Source organism: Gouania willdenowi, chromosome 10 (assembly GCF_900634775.1).
Source record: "Gouania willdenowi chromosome 10, fGouWil2.1, whole genome shotgun sequence".
NCBI lineage: Eukaryota > Metazoa > Chordata > Actinopteri > Blenniiformes > Gobiesocidae > Gouania > Gouania willdenowi.
The window spans coordinates 36,899,908-36,917,400 of record NC_041053.1 but is presented as its reverse complement, the minus strand read 5'-3'; the positions used below and the strand labels follow the sequence as shown (position 1 = coordinate 36,917,400).

The 17,493-nt window shown below is 35.8% G+C and overlaps 2 protein-coding genes across 2 annotated transcripts in view; both read left to right on the top strand.

Moving 5' to 3' along the window:
• anxa5a (annexin A5a) overlaps window positions 1-17,493 on the top strand; it is a 1,189,405-nt gene that overhangs the window by 658,222 nt on the left and 513,690 nt on the right. The window lies entirely within an intron of this gene.
• Window positions 1-17,493, top strand: part of fstl5 (follistatin-like 5) — a 266,604-nt gene that overhangs the window by 215,132 nt on the left and 33,979 nt on the right. The window contains exons 9-12 of the mRNA XM_028458956.1: window positions 1,895-2,056; window positions 3,863-3,997; window positions 16,779-16,805; window positions 17,025-17,143. Coding sequence (XP_028314757.1) covers window positions 1,895-2,056; window positions 3,863-3,997; window positions 16,779-16,805; window positions 17,025-17,143 — 443 coding nt within the window. The remainder of the gene's footprint in view (window positions 1-1,894; window positions 2,057-3,862; window positions 3,998-16,778; window positions 16,806-17,024; window positions 17,144-17,493) is intronic.

Genomic DNA, 17,493 nt, shown 5'->3' with positions numbered 1-17,493 from the left:
GAAGATAATTTGTTAGAAAAAAAAATGTAAAATGTTGAAAATGCTGCTTGAAAGTTTTCTTGTATCTCCACTGTGAACATCATCTAAAGGACATTGTTGGAAAAGTCTCACACATTGCATTATGGGAGGTGGAGTGGAGTCCCATAGATTAATACAAAGAAGTGTTTTTTCTTTATTCTTGATGTGATTACTCTTGTTTTTCACCAGACAAGGATAACGGTGATTAGCTTGACACCATTTTGGTTCCGGATTGTTCCCAGTATTCCCAGTGATATCACCTCACTCCGCGAAACGCTCAATTTTCTCCGGATTTGGATCTTTATGTGTAAACCCAAAAATAAGCTTCTGCCGTTGTTTTGACGCAACCTTTAAGTCTGTGAAAACACCAAAATTGTGTTGGGAAGTCACTCTGGCAGAGTTTTTGGGAGCGAACACAAGAAATCACGATAAGAATGAAGTAAAAAAAAAACACTTTCATGCATTCGTCCACAGGACTCTACGTCCCACAATGCAAAGCATGAAACTTTCTCTGAAAATGTCAATTAGTGTGTTTACAGTGGAGATGAAAACACACTTTCAAGCATCACTTTAAACCTTTTACATCTCTTTTTTCACGGAAAATGATCTTTGATTTATTGATGTGTGAGGCCTACACTATGACTATCTGATCCAAAATGTTTGTCTCCAGCAGCTTTACTGACCCGAACAGATGTGTTGTGTTTCAAATGACATTTATTATTAGATTGAGTCATAGTTGTGGGATTCACAATAATTCAATTACGATGCAGTTTTCTTATAAGTATTTTTGTTTAAACAGTGGTTATTTTCATTTTGTTAAAACATGTTAACGTAATACTTCTGTCAATATTTCATTGGAGAACCGTCTGTTATAATCAGGAATTCAAAATTAAAATTTTTATTTTAGACATTAGAAAGTAATTTGAGTGGCCTATTATTATTATTATTATTATTATTATTATTATTATTATTATTATTATTATTATTATTATTATTATTATTATTACAGAGACTTTTTCTAACAGTGGTATACAGAGAAGGCTTATGTAGATCTTTGCATAACCCTGAACTATATGTGAAGCAGAGGTGAAAGTAATGGATTACATGTACTCATGTTACTGTCATTGAGTTGCTTTTATGGGTACTTGTAATTTTTCGAGTATATTTCTGAATCAGTATTTTTACTTGTACTTAAGTATGTTTTAAAAGAAATAACGTAATTTGCTACATTTCTACACCCAACCATTACTGAGTAAATTATACATTTTTTGTGATGATATTTTTTATCAACATAATCTTTATGTTCTTAGTCATTCCATTTCTGATCAAAGCACAGCCACTTTCATGGGTTCAGGTATTATGTTGTTACCCACATGGCACATTTAAAATGGCACTGTTTTAAAGTTCATAAATGTAGTTTTACTTAGAACCTGATAATTGTTTTTATTTTGAATTTAATTCATTGGTGTTATTTTGATAAATAATTGTACATTTTGACAAACCTTTTAACCTTTTTTTTTTTTTATTTTATTTTGAAAAAGATGCCTTTGTGGAAAAAAGATGAAGTTGTAATTGTGCAACATTTTGTCACTTCCTTTTTAAGTTTATACATGAGATGTTTACTGTATGTAAGGAAAACCGTGGCAAGATTTATTACCAAATCAAAGAAATATATATTAAAAAAATGTGGGGGTTGAAACTAATAAGTAACTTTTACTTGTACTTGAACACAATTTCAATCAAGCAACAGTACTTCTACTTGAGTAGAATATATCAGTACTCTTTACACCTCTGATGTGGAGTCACTTTATGTTTCTTCTGTTTTTTGGAAATCAGAATACTTTAGTGATATTGATCTTTTTCCTTCCTATTCCAGTTCCTCCTGTCATCCGAGTTCACCCTGAGAGCCAGGTCAGGGAGCTGGGCGTCACCGCCAGCCTGCGCTGCCACGCCGAGGGCATCCCCAGTCCTCGTCTGTCCTGGCTTAAAAACAGCATGGATATCAGCGCTAAGCTATCCAAACAGCTCACCCTGCAAGGTGAGTCAGAGTCACAGCTTCAGTTTCCACCACGCTGGCTTTTTATAATTGCCTCTGCAATCACTAATGTAAAATAAATGTCACTTTACACACCTCTGTAACTGCTGCCGCTCACATTATTGCTGTTGCTAATTATAAATAACAATTTATGTGTACAATAAAGCACTTAGATGGTGGGATGTAAACAAGCGTCTACATCATTTCATTATTCGTATTTGTAATTAAACAGCATATTTATTAACACCTCTTAAATGAGTAAAAGAAAAGTATATTCTTCTAGCATTGGATTTGGACTCCCATGGTGATGCAGTAGGTTGGCCATGACCTCGTTTCCATGGCGCTGAGACGATGACGCACTAAAAGTTAAAAAATTTATTAAAAATCTATCTTATATATAGTTTATTTATGATGAGGAAAAAAGAGTGATGGGGGAGGGGCCTAAAATGTCCACTCTCTCAGTGTTACAACTCAGTCATACATCAACTTAATGTCTACATAAAAACTATTTTATACGATTTAATATAATTTGATCATCTTATCAATAATTGTGCATTTGGTAGTTACTGTAAGTGTATCATAATAATAAAAACAATAATAACATGCCATAGCTAATAACTGCTTATTAGATAATTAAGTCTTATCAGAGTTTGTGGTTTAATTTTTGGTTGGTTTAATGATAATTACTTTTTTTTAACAGATTTTTGTTTGTTTGTACAAATTCCCTCTGCCTGTACGTTCAGGTTGTGTTGACTATCACCATCCTGCACTAAGGTGTCTGATCACTGTCAAATGCTATAGAAGGAATAAAAAGGTTGACATGAATAAATAAATAAATCTGAATTGAAAATCCAACATAAACTGCAGGTATTGTTGACTCAGGATGAACACAGATGAAAGACCCAGCGGCAGGCGCGTCTCACCCCATGGGGGGTGCGGCACAACAAAAATTCATCCCCCTCACTTTTTACAGAGGGATTCATTGTTGAAAACGTATTGGTCCAGTTAGATTGATTGAATGGTGAGCCGTCGATCCAAGAAGGTAAACAAAGAGTTAATAGCGATGAGTAAAGTGTAAGTAGTGACAAAAAATTAGTAACAAGTGGCAAAAAAGTGAAAAGTGGCTAAAAAGGTCCAAAAGCAGTAAAAAGTGGCAAAAAAAAAAGGACAAAAAAGAGGAAACAGGTGGTATGTAATGGCAAAAGGTAGTTTAAATGAGCAAAAATGTGGAACAAAAAAAAATAATTAAACAACTGTTATTTATGGTGAAAAGATAGCTCATTTAGCTTATTTGGATAAAAAAAAAAAGTGGCAAAAATTGTCCAAGAATTGACAAAAATAGGATAAAAATGTCTAAAAGAACTTGCAAAATTTAACAAAAGTTTGGAAAAATATTTATTGGCAAAAGAAAGCAAAAATCTGGAAAAAAAACAAAACAAAAAAACTATTTCAGACAAAGGAAGTTGCAAAATGGCCAAAGAAAAGGGTAAAAGAGATTAAAAGTTTCCCCCTTTTAAGATTTTCTGTGGGAATAATAATAAAAATTAGGACATAAAGAGCCATATGTTGAGTATCACTGATTTAATAACAGCTTTATTGTGGTTGTAGTGAATTAATTTAATAAACTAAACTGGGAGTCGACGGTTGCCCTACCTTAGAACACCCTCACTTTTAAAATCACTGCTCTTCTCCTGCCCAGTGGGTCATTTTTCTTTCAACTCCTTAGTTAAAAAGTGTTAGTAATGCACTTCTTTGCTGTGTTAAAAGCAAGCTTTCTTCCTCTTTTTTCCTGCCTGTTGGACCACTAAGCTAATGGAAGTGAAGTGCACATCAGCAATGTTCACTTTGAGGACACCGGTGCCTACACCTGCATCGCCAGAAATGACGCAGGCTTGGACGAGGACATCTCCTCTTTGTTTGTGGAGGACTCTGCACGCAAAACTCGTAAGTAAAAGCCACAATGTCAGGGTCCAACGAGACGACAGAGCTGTTAATAATTAATAGAGTCTGTTTCTCATAGTTCAGAGCCTGAGATTCAGCGACAGATGGTCTGTGAGAAAAGTGGTAGTTGTAATTAAAAATGTAAGCTTTTTCTAGGATGTTTTCCCTTTTTAATATATATATATACATAATTTTATATAGTGCAATAGTGCTAAGCTAATTTTCTATAAAACTTCAGTGAGGTCATGGTAATGATTGCTCATAACACTCCGTCACAAGAGGCTTTCGCTGATACGCTGCCATATTTTCCTCTTAAATTATGTAAATACACAGATAACGTAGAAGTAATGCGCACAAAATAAATAAACAAAATTAATGGATTACACAAGAGGGCTTGGAATATGTGTGATATAGACTCCTGACAGGGTGAGAATATTACTTTGTGTTACATAATCAATCAAAAAATGATCTATACAGCACTTTATATGTGTAGGGAACAAACAGAACAAAAAATATGCAAACACACGTACTTTAGCCCTTGTGTGCACACCGAGTTTAGTACAAGGAATTAAAACTACAGAATTGAATAAAACCTAAAAGTTTGGCTAATAGCCAGGCAAAATTATGGAAACGGATCAGGGGAAAATAATTTTGGGCAAATTGAGAATAACAAAGAATAAAGTTTAAATGTTGAGAATAAAGTCAAAATGTAGAGATTAAAGTCAAAAAGCCGAGATCAAAGTCAAAATTTAAAAAATAAACTCAAAATACATTATGGTGATGAAAGTCAAAGGTTTGCTAATGAAGTCAAATCTACGGAAGCTGACGAGGGCTAATTCACCAGATATTACCAGAAACCTAAACTATTCATAAGGAAAAAACAGCCAAGTTTGGAAGAGGCGGAGCATTCAGTCCGTCTGTGGCTATTGAGGAGCTACGGAAACAGATTAGGGATAGTTTTAAAGGAGACTGTTGTTGAATATGATGAATTGAACCTAGTATGTTTCTGTAGACTTGACCACGGGCGACCGTGACTCAGGTGGTAGTGGGTCGTCTTCTTATCGAGAGGTTGGGGGTTCGATCCCAGTACCTGACTATGTGTCGAAGTGTCCTTGGGCAAGGCACTGAACCCTAAGTTGCTCTCAGTGGTCGACTACCGCCTTGCATGGCAGCCCTGTTTCACTGGTGTGTGAATGTGAGAGTGATTGGGTGAATGAGCTGTGATGTAAAGCGCTTTGAGACTGCTTCAGTGTGGTGATAAAGCGCTATATAAAATCAAGTCCATTTACCATTTATTAGCAAAAACAGTTTATTCTCAAAAGCTCAGCTGCTCTCAGGTCTTTTCCAACCCTCTACTTTAAAAAGTGACTTTGAACGCTACCTGAAGTCGGAGCTTCTACTCTGTAAAGTTTGGAAAAAAATCAAAATATTATAATGGTCAGCTATGTTTGAGATATTTCAATGTGATGTCACGGAACTCGGAAATTTGCGAGTAGCCTTGAACACTTCTTTATTGGCTGCATTCTGTTTCACGTCACAAACCACAGGGTCATGAGTCGCACACACGAGGAGTTTGGGTCGTAAATATTGAACAAGATTAATATTTACTTGTTGTCCGTTTATCGGAACAAATTAACACAGGATGCATCCTGTGTTAATTTGTTTAATTTGTTTATAAGATCATGATCTTATAAAAACACAAGATAATCTGGCGTTATCTGTCCTTGGTCAGAAAGGGGGAAAATCGGGACAGAAACAAGTCCTTCTGTGATTTTAAAATGTTGTTTTGTAGAGTAATCATCTGTAACATCATCCTCAATAGAATACTGGTTCCTCCGTTGATTCTATCACACATTTTGTGAGGATTATGTGTGAGAGGGTCAAAGGTCGCCACAGTATTTTTCCTCTTTCTGTGACATTAGATATGGATAATTCTACTTGGGAGGACTCCCCCGCAGGGCAGTAATTCAAAGGTTTCCCAGCAAAAAAGGCAAACTTAATGGCACATTCAGCAAGTGAATTAACCCTTATTTCCATACATGTCATGTTGTGCGGTGGGATTATTTGCCACATTACACGGATATATGAGTAGACTAGTTAGCTGAGCAAACACAAGCTGACTCTACGTTTTCTTTCATAACGTACTGCTGCAATGAGCCTGAGGCTGATGTGGGGAGTCAGCAAGGAACGCCTGCAGCCATCTATCACTGAACCTCACCACTACTCCTAGAAATTACATCTAGACTCACATTCAGGCCAGAAGGGAACCACAAAATACTGTTGTAGTAATTATTATTTTATGGTCTCCTTTAAGTTTTGTTGAGTGAAGCAAGTGTGGCTGGCAGATTCCAAGAAGATACGCAGCATTTCACTCACTGCTTTCAAACAGACCATAACTCAAGACTATACATGGGCTCAAGTGCGGATTTTCTTCCTGAGAATGATTGTTTTCTACAACACCTAAAATATGTATGTTATGGCCATTTATTCATATTTAAAATGTAGAGTTAAAATCTGACTGTCAATAGTAACTTACTTCATTGTATCGTACAGTGTTTCTCAGAGAAAGTGGAAAACTAATGAAGAAAGCATTAAAAATATGGGCTTTTATATTGGTTATTTTAAGTTGAAAATGATAATCATAATAACGATGATGGAAATGATTTTGATTAGAACATGAACTCAAAATACAAAGGTCAGTCTTGGTCCCACACCAGGCAGGAGATGACCAGAAATGATAAAAACTATAGAAATAAATCTATTCTTGGGGCACTAAATACTGTTTCATTCCATTTATTTAAAATGGGATTCATTAAAAAGTGTGTTATAACTATTTCATTCCATCATGATGCTCTAGAGTTGTTTATTCATAGTGTTCTGAGCAAAATGCTGTAGTCAGACAAAGACGGTACTTGGATTATGAAATAAGAGAACAAACAAATACTTGAGAAAAAAACAACTTTGAGAACCACTGGTATAGTAGATATGTGTGTTTTCCAGTTTAAAGAACCAAATATTTGAAATTGTAACATTTGCCCATGAAATGAAAGTAATTTCCCTGACCATAATAGTTTGCTTTTTATTAAAACTTCAACTAAAAAAGTTGAAAATGGAGGTTTTTAGATAGAAAAACCACATTGTTACATAAAGTTTGGATTGCTCTCTGGGAAGTGGATGTGTGTGCGTCACAGTGAATGAAATCAGATAGGTACAGTAGGTGGAGAGGTCTTTTTGTACCTACACAGAGTAGACGGCCATGAAAAATGTGAGCTTATCCAATGATCAGACTCATATTCTAGATGGTTTGTCTTGGGGGTGTGGCCGTGACATTTTGTCAGTGGCATCTGCACCCTTCACTTACAGTGTGTACTTAGTCTTATGGAGTGCATTTAAGGGAGTAAAAAAGGGAAACTAAGGGTGTAACGATTCCTATTCTTACGTTTAGATTTATATTCCTACGATCCAATTACATCAATCTGTGCTCGACAAGTTGGCCTTCCTTATGGCATTATTCAATCTAGAATTGTTTTAAAAGGTAATTTGATGTTAGAAAAAACAAACAGAATAGTCAGGTAAACCTAATATGTATCTTTATCAAAAATGAGAGCCAAAAAGGTGAACATTTAAACTGATGAATTGGTTGGACTTTGTTCAAATAAATTAATTTGCCATTTGTTGAATTATTATTTTAGCTAAAAAGTCATTGAATCGTTGTGGATTGAATCATTCAAAATTAACCAATATCATCAATGAATCGGATCGGCTTTAGTGAATCCTGATTCAAATCGAGGCTAAAACTAATCATTACCGCTAATAATTACCAAAACACACATGAAAATGTCATTTTTTATTATTATTTTTTTTTTAAACATACATTTTCCTCCAATTTTTGCTCTTGAAAAGACTCCTGACCAACCTTGATCTAGCAGCCCTGATTAGATCGAGACAAATATTTAAATGAAAAGGAGAGCTTATACTTGAAAATGTTGGATGATTCATAGAGTAATGATCTCATTCTGTGAAATCGTTGTTTATGACCAGCCTTTGGCTTCGCATTGAAATGCCTTAACAAGAGACACTTAGCTGAATAAAAAAGAAAGACAGTTATTGAAAAGCTGAAGGAAGTATTAAACAGGAAATACCAGTGGTGATGTCCTTCAGATGGGCCTTACCTCAGAAAGTCAAATTATCTTAATTCTTTAAGGTTTAGCACCCTAATAACCCCCAACATTTTGCTATTTTGGGAACCCGGGTGTTGTGAGATCTCTTTAACTAAGGCTGTCACCTGCAGGCACAACTCCATCCATCTCTGACAGAGCGCCGCTAAACTGCCATAAATACCCGCTCTTTGCCATGTGCCATTTATGTTCACAGTATCAAAGGATCAGAGAGTCTCAAAGAAGGTATTTGTTGCTTGGCATCAGAACTGTGTTGAATTGCTACAATATCATATCCGATCTAAACGGTAGTCTCAAGTGGATGTTATTAAAGACGTTACCCTAGTTGGCTAAATAAGCCTAAGAAAACCTCTAAAAAAATATGACCTAACTGTTTCTACAAACGAGATGTTTTCATGTAAAATTAAAGAGACTGTGGATGTTTTCAAGATCGATGGAGATTAATTAGATAATAATCTTTATATTAGAGAATAACACAATATCATAGAGTACAGTTGTAGCCTGTGTTTTAAGTTGCACATTTTATTTGAAAACCAAACAAATAGTAAATCTTCATCTTGATTACTGGAATCTTCTGATTAATGTGTGTAATGTTCCCAATTTTCATTGAGATCAATATACTGCAGGGTTGGGGCCAATTACATTGTTCAGTTCCAATTACGTTTTCAATTACCCATGTTCAATTACAATTTCATTGTGATTACAGTGACCAGCAATTTGTCCTATTAAAAAACAATAAATAACAATTATTTTTTTTATCCTCAGAAAGTCAATTACAATTATGTTTTCAATTACTAAAGTTAAATTACAATTAATCACAATTACTGAGCCTGAATAAATATCCTATTAATACTGTGTGTTAGCTTTCTGTTAGCATCTCTTATGATAACGGGTCCTAAATCAGCTGTAAAATACACCTAAAAACAAATATATATCATCTAATTAATTTCCTATCTATTGGTTACCTTGTTACGCTTCCTAATCAATGAAAATATAGGTTTTAATATGTTATATGTTGGTGGGGGGCGTCTGAGCCTTTTTTTTTGTCTCAGTGTACCCTTCGATTTATTTTTTTTTTTTTTAAATGGTAAAACGTGGGAAAGCTTGATATGGAACATGTTTTAAAAACTTTTAACGACATATTTTAATATAATTTTCATGGCATTTGCAATTACAAAGTCAATAATCTAAACTCAATTACAATTGAATTGCCTTTACACCTGCAACATATATATTTTTTAATTATAATTGACCCCAACCCTGAAATACTGAGATACCAAATAAAGAATGCTACATTAGGTGCCGATTAAAAAGATTGCGTGTGGTGTGTTTTTCCTTAAAAATTGCTAACAAAGATTATCACAGGTGGTAGAGAAAGCCCTGATTTTGGGTTTGGCATTTACAAAGTTATGACTTTTTTGAAAATCATATTGTGTATAGGCGAAAATAAATTCTTCATTGTTGAAAGAGAGTTTAGATCTTTATTATCCGATTAATATTATTTTGATTGTTGTAAGTGTATCTGTTAGTTTGTGATTATTCTGGTTGTTTTCTACTGTGTTCCATGTCTGCTATATTTGTAAACGTTTGGGGTTCCCTTAATCTCAATGAGACTGCCTGGTAAAATAGCGATTACCTGTATAGTACAAAAAAAAATGAATACATTTCCTCATCCTATTACTTTGCATACTTGTCCAGATCAATTATTAAATTGAGGCAAGCACGTTAAGTTGATTGGTTGAGTTATTTTTATGTTTGGCAGACGTAATATTTGCAAACTGTTTTTTTGCACGTGCAAACACTCAATTTTGCACGTGCAAACCTTGAGTAAATCAGATCTTATTATCTTACTCCAACTGTCAATGGTGCTTGGTGTATAGCACAATCAACTGATAGACATTTGTAAAGTACGGTATCTCCCAAATTCTAAACCTGGGCAACTTTCTCAAAAGCATAACACAAAAATTTAGCTTCAGTTAAAGAAATTAAAAAAAAAAAAAACTAAGTTTACACTCAGGGAACGAGGAGACTTGCGACTTGCGGTCCCCAAGATCCTGCTTCAGGATTTGCTAATTGGATGACCGCTGAGGTTATTCAAGTAGAAACAGGAACTACTGAAATTGCATAAAAAAGACAAAGGCGGCCTTTACACGTTACATTTCATGAGTGAAAGGTTGTACCCCGTGTGTGTACGGTACTTTCTTTTCACAGTATTTAACAAACCTTTAATGAAACCTTTCTGAGTGACCTTTTGCTTCTCCACATGGAACAAAAAAACATGTGACACCTATAAAATACAGTCACAGTTACATTGCTAATTATCTTGACTCTGATGACTGAATATGTAGTGGTGATATTTCCTATATTTCTGCTCATCATTTTGTGGAGATCACGCTGTTCTCTCACCACCAAACTTAATCAACACTGTGAGTAAAACATGTGCTTTTATGTTTCCTTTGCAATGTCAGTTTATTGCCTCTGCATGCGTTTACGCTTTAGCCATTGCGGTCTAAGTTGTTATGGGTCATTTCAGCACCAACATTATGTTTACAGAAAAGTTTTGAGATCTTTCAACTTATATTTTAAAGTCTGTTTTTTAGCTTCAGTCATTTCTTGTTCAACTTTCTGCAGTAAGTGAAATATATATATCAGTAATGTGCAGTCAGGGGAGGCAAGGTAGGCAGTGCCTACCCAAGGGTGAATTGATATTTTGATTATTTGTTATTATAATTTAATTACAAAGTATTTGTTTTTCCATTTCCGATTGCCAACAGTACTTATAAGTTGGAAGTGTCAGCATTTTGTACGTTTCATAGCCCAAATGACTAAACATTGCTTTTTCCTGGTACGGCAGAGACGCTGCACAGTCTCACTCCGCTGTAAGGCAGGAGGAGGCCACACCCCCTCCCAAAAGCACATTACTGCTCTGCCTCTTTTCCCATAGCGTGTGTTCATGTGTTTGCGCATGCGCCCCAATATTTAAACCATTTACGTCCAGAGGCAGCTCTCTACGCCTCTCTATGCCTTTGGACGTAACCTCGCTATGTTAATGCTATAGAAGAGATGACTACAACAATACAAAAAAATTAAATAAAAAACAAAAAGTATACAAAACATAATCAAAAATGATTCCGACAACACAAAAACACAAACTGACTCCAAAACTACACACAATGAGAAAAAACAAAGGTACACAGAATGACAAAAAAAACATCAAATGACATAAAAATACGCAAATTGACTGCTAAAACACTCCAAACAACAACAACAACCACAGGAAACAAATTTCAGAAAGAAATACAACAAAAAAAGACTCCAAAAACACATGACTAAAAAAAAAAAAAGACAGGAAAATATACAAAACAACAACAAAGACATACAAGCATTTTGTTATTCTTGTATTTTTTTCTTCTTCTTGTCTTAATGATTAGATTGGTCTGTATTATAAATGTTGACATGAATGTTGAAAAAGTGTCCCTCGGATCTGACAGTCACATTTTTGTGGCCCTGCCGTGATGAAACTGCTTTGAAGTGTGAATGATTATGGCACCATGATCAGGATCACTGATCCAGATAACTGCCAATAGACAATTTGGCTGTTGGCTGAGTTTTGCGCTCTCTGATTGATCTTGTTTATTAATCATTTTGCTGTTTCGTGATGAACAGAATGTCCCTCTGCTCCATGTTTTGACTGTCACAGGAAGAAAAGAAGATGTAAAAACTGAAATAAACTTTTATCTAAACCCTCCTGAGCTTTGATGCCAATGTGAACCGTGACGCCTTCCAATATTTTAGTAAAGCTGTTTTTTTTTTCGTTTTGTCTGCTGTCCAATTTTCAGTGTGATGCATAGCTTGAGAACAGATATCAGCCCGTGCCTAAACAACATCCATGTTTCAATCAACAGCATCACAGCAGGCTTTCACACAGCGTTTGGCACGCTGTCTAACGCTCCCCAGAGCCTGCCAGCTCGGAGTTATATCCTGCAGATTTAAACACATTCATGCTTTTGTTGCATGATGACCCATGAATATTAATGATTTTTTTTTTTTTTTTTTATTTTATTTTGCAGAGGACTTTTTGGTGTTATAATGCTAAGGTGAAGTGCAAACATTATGAGCAAATGACACAGAAAGAGAACAAATATTGGATTCACAGTTGCACTCAGTTGAGATTAGGTTGCATGGAAACCAAAGGATGTTGATTTTCTCACTGTGGGTGATTTTGCAAAGCCTAATTGAATCATTAATAGGTAATTAGGTAAAGGAAAGCATTATTTATCACTCTTAAAGGTGCTGGTTATTTGTTACACAGCTACTTAATGCATTTCTTCACATCCTCTGTGATGGATACAAACACATCTGAAAGTGTCACTATTTCTAAGTTTGATCATTTTCAGCTAAAGGTGATTTCTTCCTTGAACATCGAAGGGCTTTTTTCTCTAAAAGATGATGTCTTCTGAATACATTTCATCTTAAACGAAACAATAGTCGTCCAGTTTGAGCGCAGTCAAAGCTGTTGTTTGAAAAGTTTCCTCACGTCACATCACTTGAGATGATTCTGCTTTAAACGTTGACCTGGAACTTGTGAATCACGTTACACATCACACACTTCATAATCAGATTATATTAGTTATTGTTCAAACTTTGCAGCAGGGGTTCGGCCTTCAGTGAGTCTGTCTCACTACGTGTCCATCGGTTTTCTTCAGAGTTTGAGATATCTAATCAGTAAACAGGATAAACCTGTATCACCTGCCTGACAAACGTGATCAATAAATTCACAAAGCAGTCCATGCAATTCAATTACAGTTGTAGTAAATCCCATTGCGTGTGCTAAATGAACTGCTAACACACAATCACACACATTCACTTGGAAAAATAAAAAAAAACTAAAATAAAACATTAATCAATAGAAAGGACACAGCAGTATTTGCTGTATGATATCACAATGCCAGCAAAAAAAAATAAAAAAAATAAAATAAAAAAAAAAATATATATATATATATATATATATATATATATATATACATATATATATGTATATATATTAACATTGTACAGCATTAAAAAATGACCCTAATTCATTAATAACCATGAGTAAAAACAAAAGCAAAACACTGTATGGTTTAAATTTGTTTCACAAACCTGCTTTACAACCACATTTTAAGCATGGATCTACAACTGTTAAATTGTCTAACAGAATTTACCCTCAAGTTATTTTCCAGAGTCTGAGAAAAGACAAAATGTAATTTTCACTGATGCTGAAAGGGAAAATCTATTTTATTTTTAATAAAACTAACAGTAGGTGAGGGCGATCATGTCTTCCTGCAACGCCTAAAAGTATTTCCAGTACAAATCTTTTCATGAAGGAAACTAAGAATATTAGCATTTTCCTTCAAAAAAAGCCTTCGAAATTCACACGGTGTCACCTGCTGCTGATTACAAATACAAAAATGGCTGAACTCCAACCTGCTTTCTTTATAGAGAATCAATACAGAGAAAATTGAACGGAGAAAACACTTCAGGTTATAGGGCTTGGAAAATTGGAAAACATTAACAAGACAACATTTGAAAGAGCAGCATTCAGCACTATTAATGCTGGCACATATTTCTACTGATATGTAGGTCTACAGGCTGGGGCTAACACATAGAGGAGGAGCTCCTGAGGCATTGGAATATCCAGGATTTGGAGATGGGAGTTTGCATGTTGAACTAAAAAAACATTCTTGGCATAGTTTGGATCAGAGGTATACCTGCTGTTGTTGTAATCCATGCACTCAGAGGATCTCTGATTCAAAATGCACCAGCACGATGTGTAACAAGAGCTTTCAGAGAGCGCAGACCTCCACCAAAATATCATCTGTGCCAGATATTGCCAGGTATTGCCTTTATTAATATAAACTAGAAAGATTTTTTTTGTTTTCATACAAACTTGAGGTTAGACACATAGTTGTGAGAAAAACAATAGTTTATATTGAGACCTTTTATGTATGTTCATTATTTTGTTTGCCTTAAAGCAGGGTTATCATGTTCTTTCAGGCACATAGTACCATTCTATAGCGTACTCAAATAACTATGCCATCCACATTCTTTGGGAAAATGCAGCAAATATTAAAAACACACACACACACACACACACGCACACACACAGATTGTTTTCTCTCTAGAAGGCAGCATGACAGAGCTGGAAGCGGGAGAGGGGTGTGAGTATTATTTAAATTTTTATTTTATTTACATTTTTTTAATTTTAATCCATACATTAATGAGTACAGACAACATAAGCCATGGGTTTCTTACAAAAGTATTTAATATAAGTGAATTAAAAGCTTAATCTGCGGAGGCGGGTGCTGTGAGCTGAACAAAGGAAGATAACATAGGAGGGGCCTCGTCCCCAAGGTGGAGCCTCGTCCCCTCGAGCATAACAGCAGGAAAATGGCTGCTAGCAGGAGATTTAAAGATTACTCAGAAATACGTGAATCCATTTTTACATGATCCATTACCACCCCTTTAAAAATTCAACCAATTCAGACAAGACGTCACTCTTTTGTTGGTTAACTTGCCATATTTCAATATTTCAATTTTATTCTTAAAATTCAAATTACAATGATAATTCATGCCAACATTTTTTCCAGTTAAAATAATGATTTCATAAAGGGGGATGTGTAGGACTATACTTTAAAACAATAAAATTCTTGCTAAGACTAAGAAACTGGCATTGAACTACTTTCTGTGGTATTTTAATCCAACAAATCTTGCTTGTCCCAGTCCATATTTGCTCAAATTTTTACTCTTTTGTCCAAGTGTCCCCCTGGACCTCCACATCTGAACCAATATACAATGTGTAATCGTGCACCTCTCCATCAGGCCTCTATGGTGTGTATTACAATAAAAATAAATCTAAAATATGCAGCCCAGCAGCCCTCCAGGACTAAACCAGGACAGCCTTGCATTAGAGGCGAGTCATTTCCATGAAACTTCATACATATTCCTTAAGTCGACAACCTGCCCACCGACAACAGCATTGTGAGTTCCATTTGTATTCACTTCTACATTCATTTGTTGTCTTCTGGCATTGCACTGCTAAACACCACAAGCTGTTTGGCCCACTGTCACAGTCGCACGCTCTTGTAAACAAATTGAATTTATGTAGCCTCGATGGGAAGGGACTGTGCAAAGTCCAGACTACCTGGTGAACGCCACGTCCTTGATGCTTGGAGCCCATTGGAAACATAGTTATTACTGCTAGAAAGAGTGAACTCGCCGCCTACAGTGGCAGCCGGCTTGTTTTGTTGTATGGGTGATGAAGTTGATGTATGGGCCCCTTGTATGCGCAGAACAGCTCCAGTCCCTCTGCGCAATGATGAATAGCATCAATACTGTGGGCTATTGGAAGACTGGAGCTCGCAAGATCTCATCTGAACTCCTCTTTTTTCCCCATTTTCGGCCGAACTCAAATAAATCGTCATTTTTTTCTGCTGTTTGGTCCTTTCTTTTAACTCTATCCATTATCTATAGATGGAGCTCCTTTTGTGTTTCTTCTAATAAGCTAAAAGGTATGAATAAGTGCCCAAAAACACTGGACGAAGCACCTTTTGAATGATTAGGCCTGAGGAGCAATGCAATTGTCTCGTTGGCTCTTATGCTCCCGTTTCTTTTTCTGCATCCGTCCGTCTGAGTAAGAGGTTCTCGGAATGAGCATCGCAATAGAGACAAGATTAGAATCCGACGTGAATTGGGCTCCAGATTGGTTTGTAGGCTGAGAATGCCTGAGAATGGAGGGAGGACGAGGAGACAATCGAACAATAAGACAAGGTCACCGTTAAAAAGACAAGGCGAGAGGATAGGATAGGAAAGCTGCTCGCGGCTCAGCCGATAAGAGTAACAAGGGTAACAAAATAAGCTTGCACAATTTGCATGAAAAGTAACTCCAATAATGGCAGCAGATCACATCATCATTTTTAGTTGTAGAATGGCTGCTTTTCTTGTTGAGTAATCAAGACGCTGCTTTCTCAGCTCACTGCTGGTCCGTGTTTCAGGTCACCTATTAAAGCACTCCAAGTGTTGTGTGGCTTTCATCCCTCATTTCATGTCATTAGTCACCTCTAAGTGAATTTAATGACAAATTACCTGCTATAGGAGCCAAAACAGCTTCTGCAGCCCAGAAAAGAGCACATTAATCCTTCCTAATGACTTATGATAATCATCATCGGAGCCTGGAACCTGTGGACTGCTTCTTGAGCGTCTGAAGTATAGTGTATCTACGGAGCATACATTGATGAGCGATGATGTCCACTATTATGTTTGGTTTTCTTTTTTTTTTTTTTTTCCATGTCGTTTGAAGCATCCAAAAGTTATGAACTGTTTCACATCGCTTCGTCGTCGTCTGCACTCCATTTTCCAGTCTTTGCTATCAAATTATTTCCAGGCAGAGGCATTGATTGTTTGTCACACGATGTGTCGGAGAGAAAGTATCCATAAAACATTCATGTGGTCTCCTTTCCTCTTTGCCTTAGTGTCGGGCTGTTAGTTCTCACACAGGAATCCTATTGATCTTTGCATTTTATTTCAACTGTGCTTCTCTCTCTTTTTCTCTCCCTTTTTCCTAACAGTGGCAAACATTTTGTGGAGAGAAGAAGGTACGTCTAGACTCCTTCCGCCTCTTCACAACATTCATTAGGCTGATATAATTTAATTTCTGTAATAGCATTACTGACCTGTGGTGAGGAGGGTTAGAGAAGTAGATAAAACTTTGAAAGCTTAATCTTTAGTCCCAAATGTTGACATTTTGGAGTCATATTATTGGTCGACTTCGAGTATCTATGCCACCTTCCTTACTTCCCGTTGCTTTCCTCCAGGCCTCGGCATTAGCAACATGTTCTACGTGTTCTACGAGGATGGGATTAAAGTCATCGAGCCTGTAGCCTGTGAGATACAACGACACATTAAACCAAGCGAGAAGCTTCTGGCTCTGCAGGTGAGTAGTGAGGTGTGAGGACATATTCATTTTTTCATCCAAACTTTAATTTAGATCCCTGGTGATCAGGAAAAACTATAGTTTACATGAGGACAGGTTGCCAACCTTTTTTTTGTCATGACCCAATTATTTACAGTATATTTAAGTATTTAAATTTAAATTAATTAGATTCACATTTGTAAAAATGAAAGTATAGAATACAGTTGTTAGAGATTACGTGTGGTATTTTAATTTGAAAAATAACAACAATTATTTAAGCTGTGTGAGCTTTATTTTTTTTTTTCAATTGTGCACAATTCTGTTCAAAAATATAATTTTAATCAATGTTTTTTTTTTTTTTTTTTTTTAAA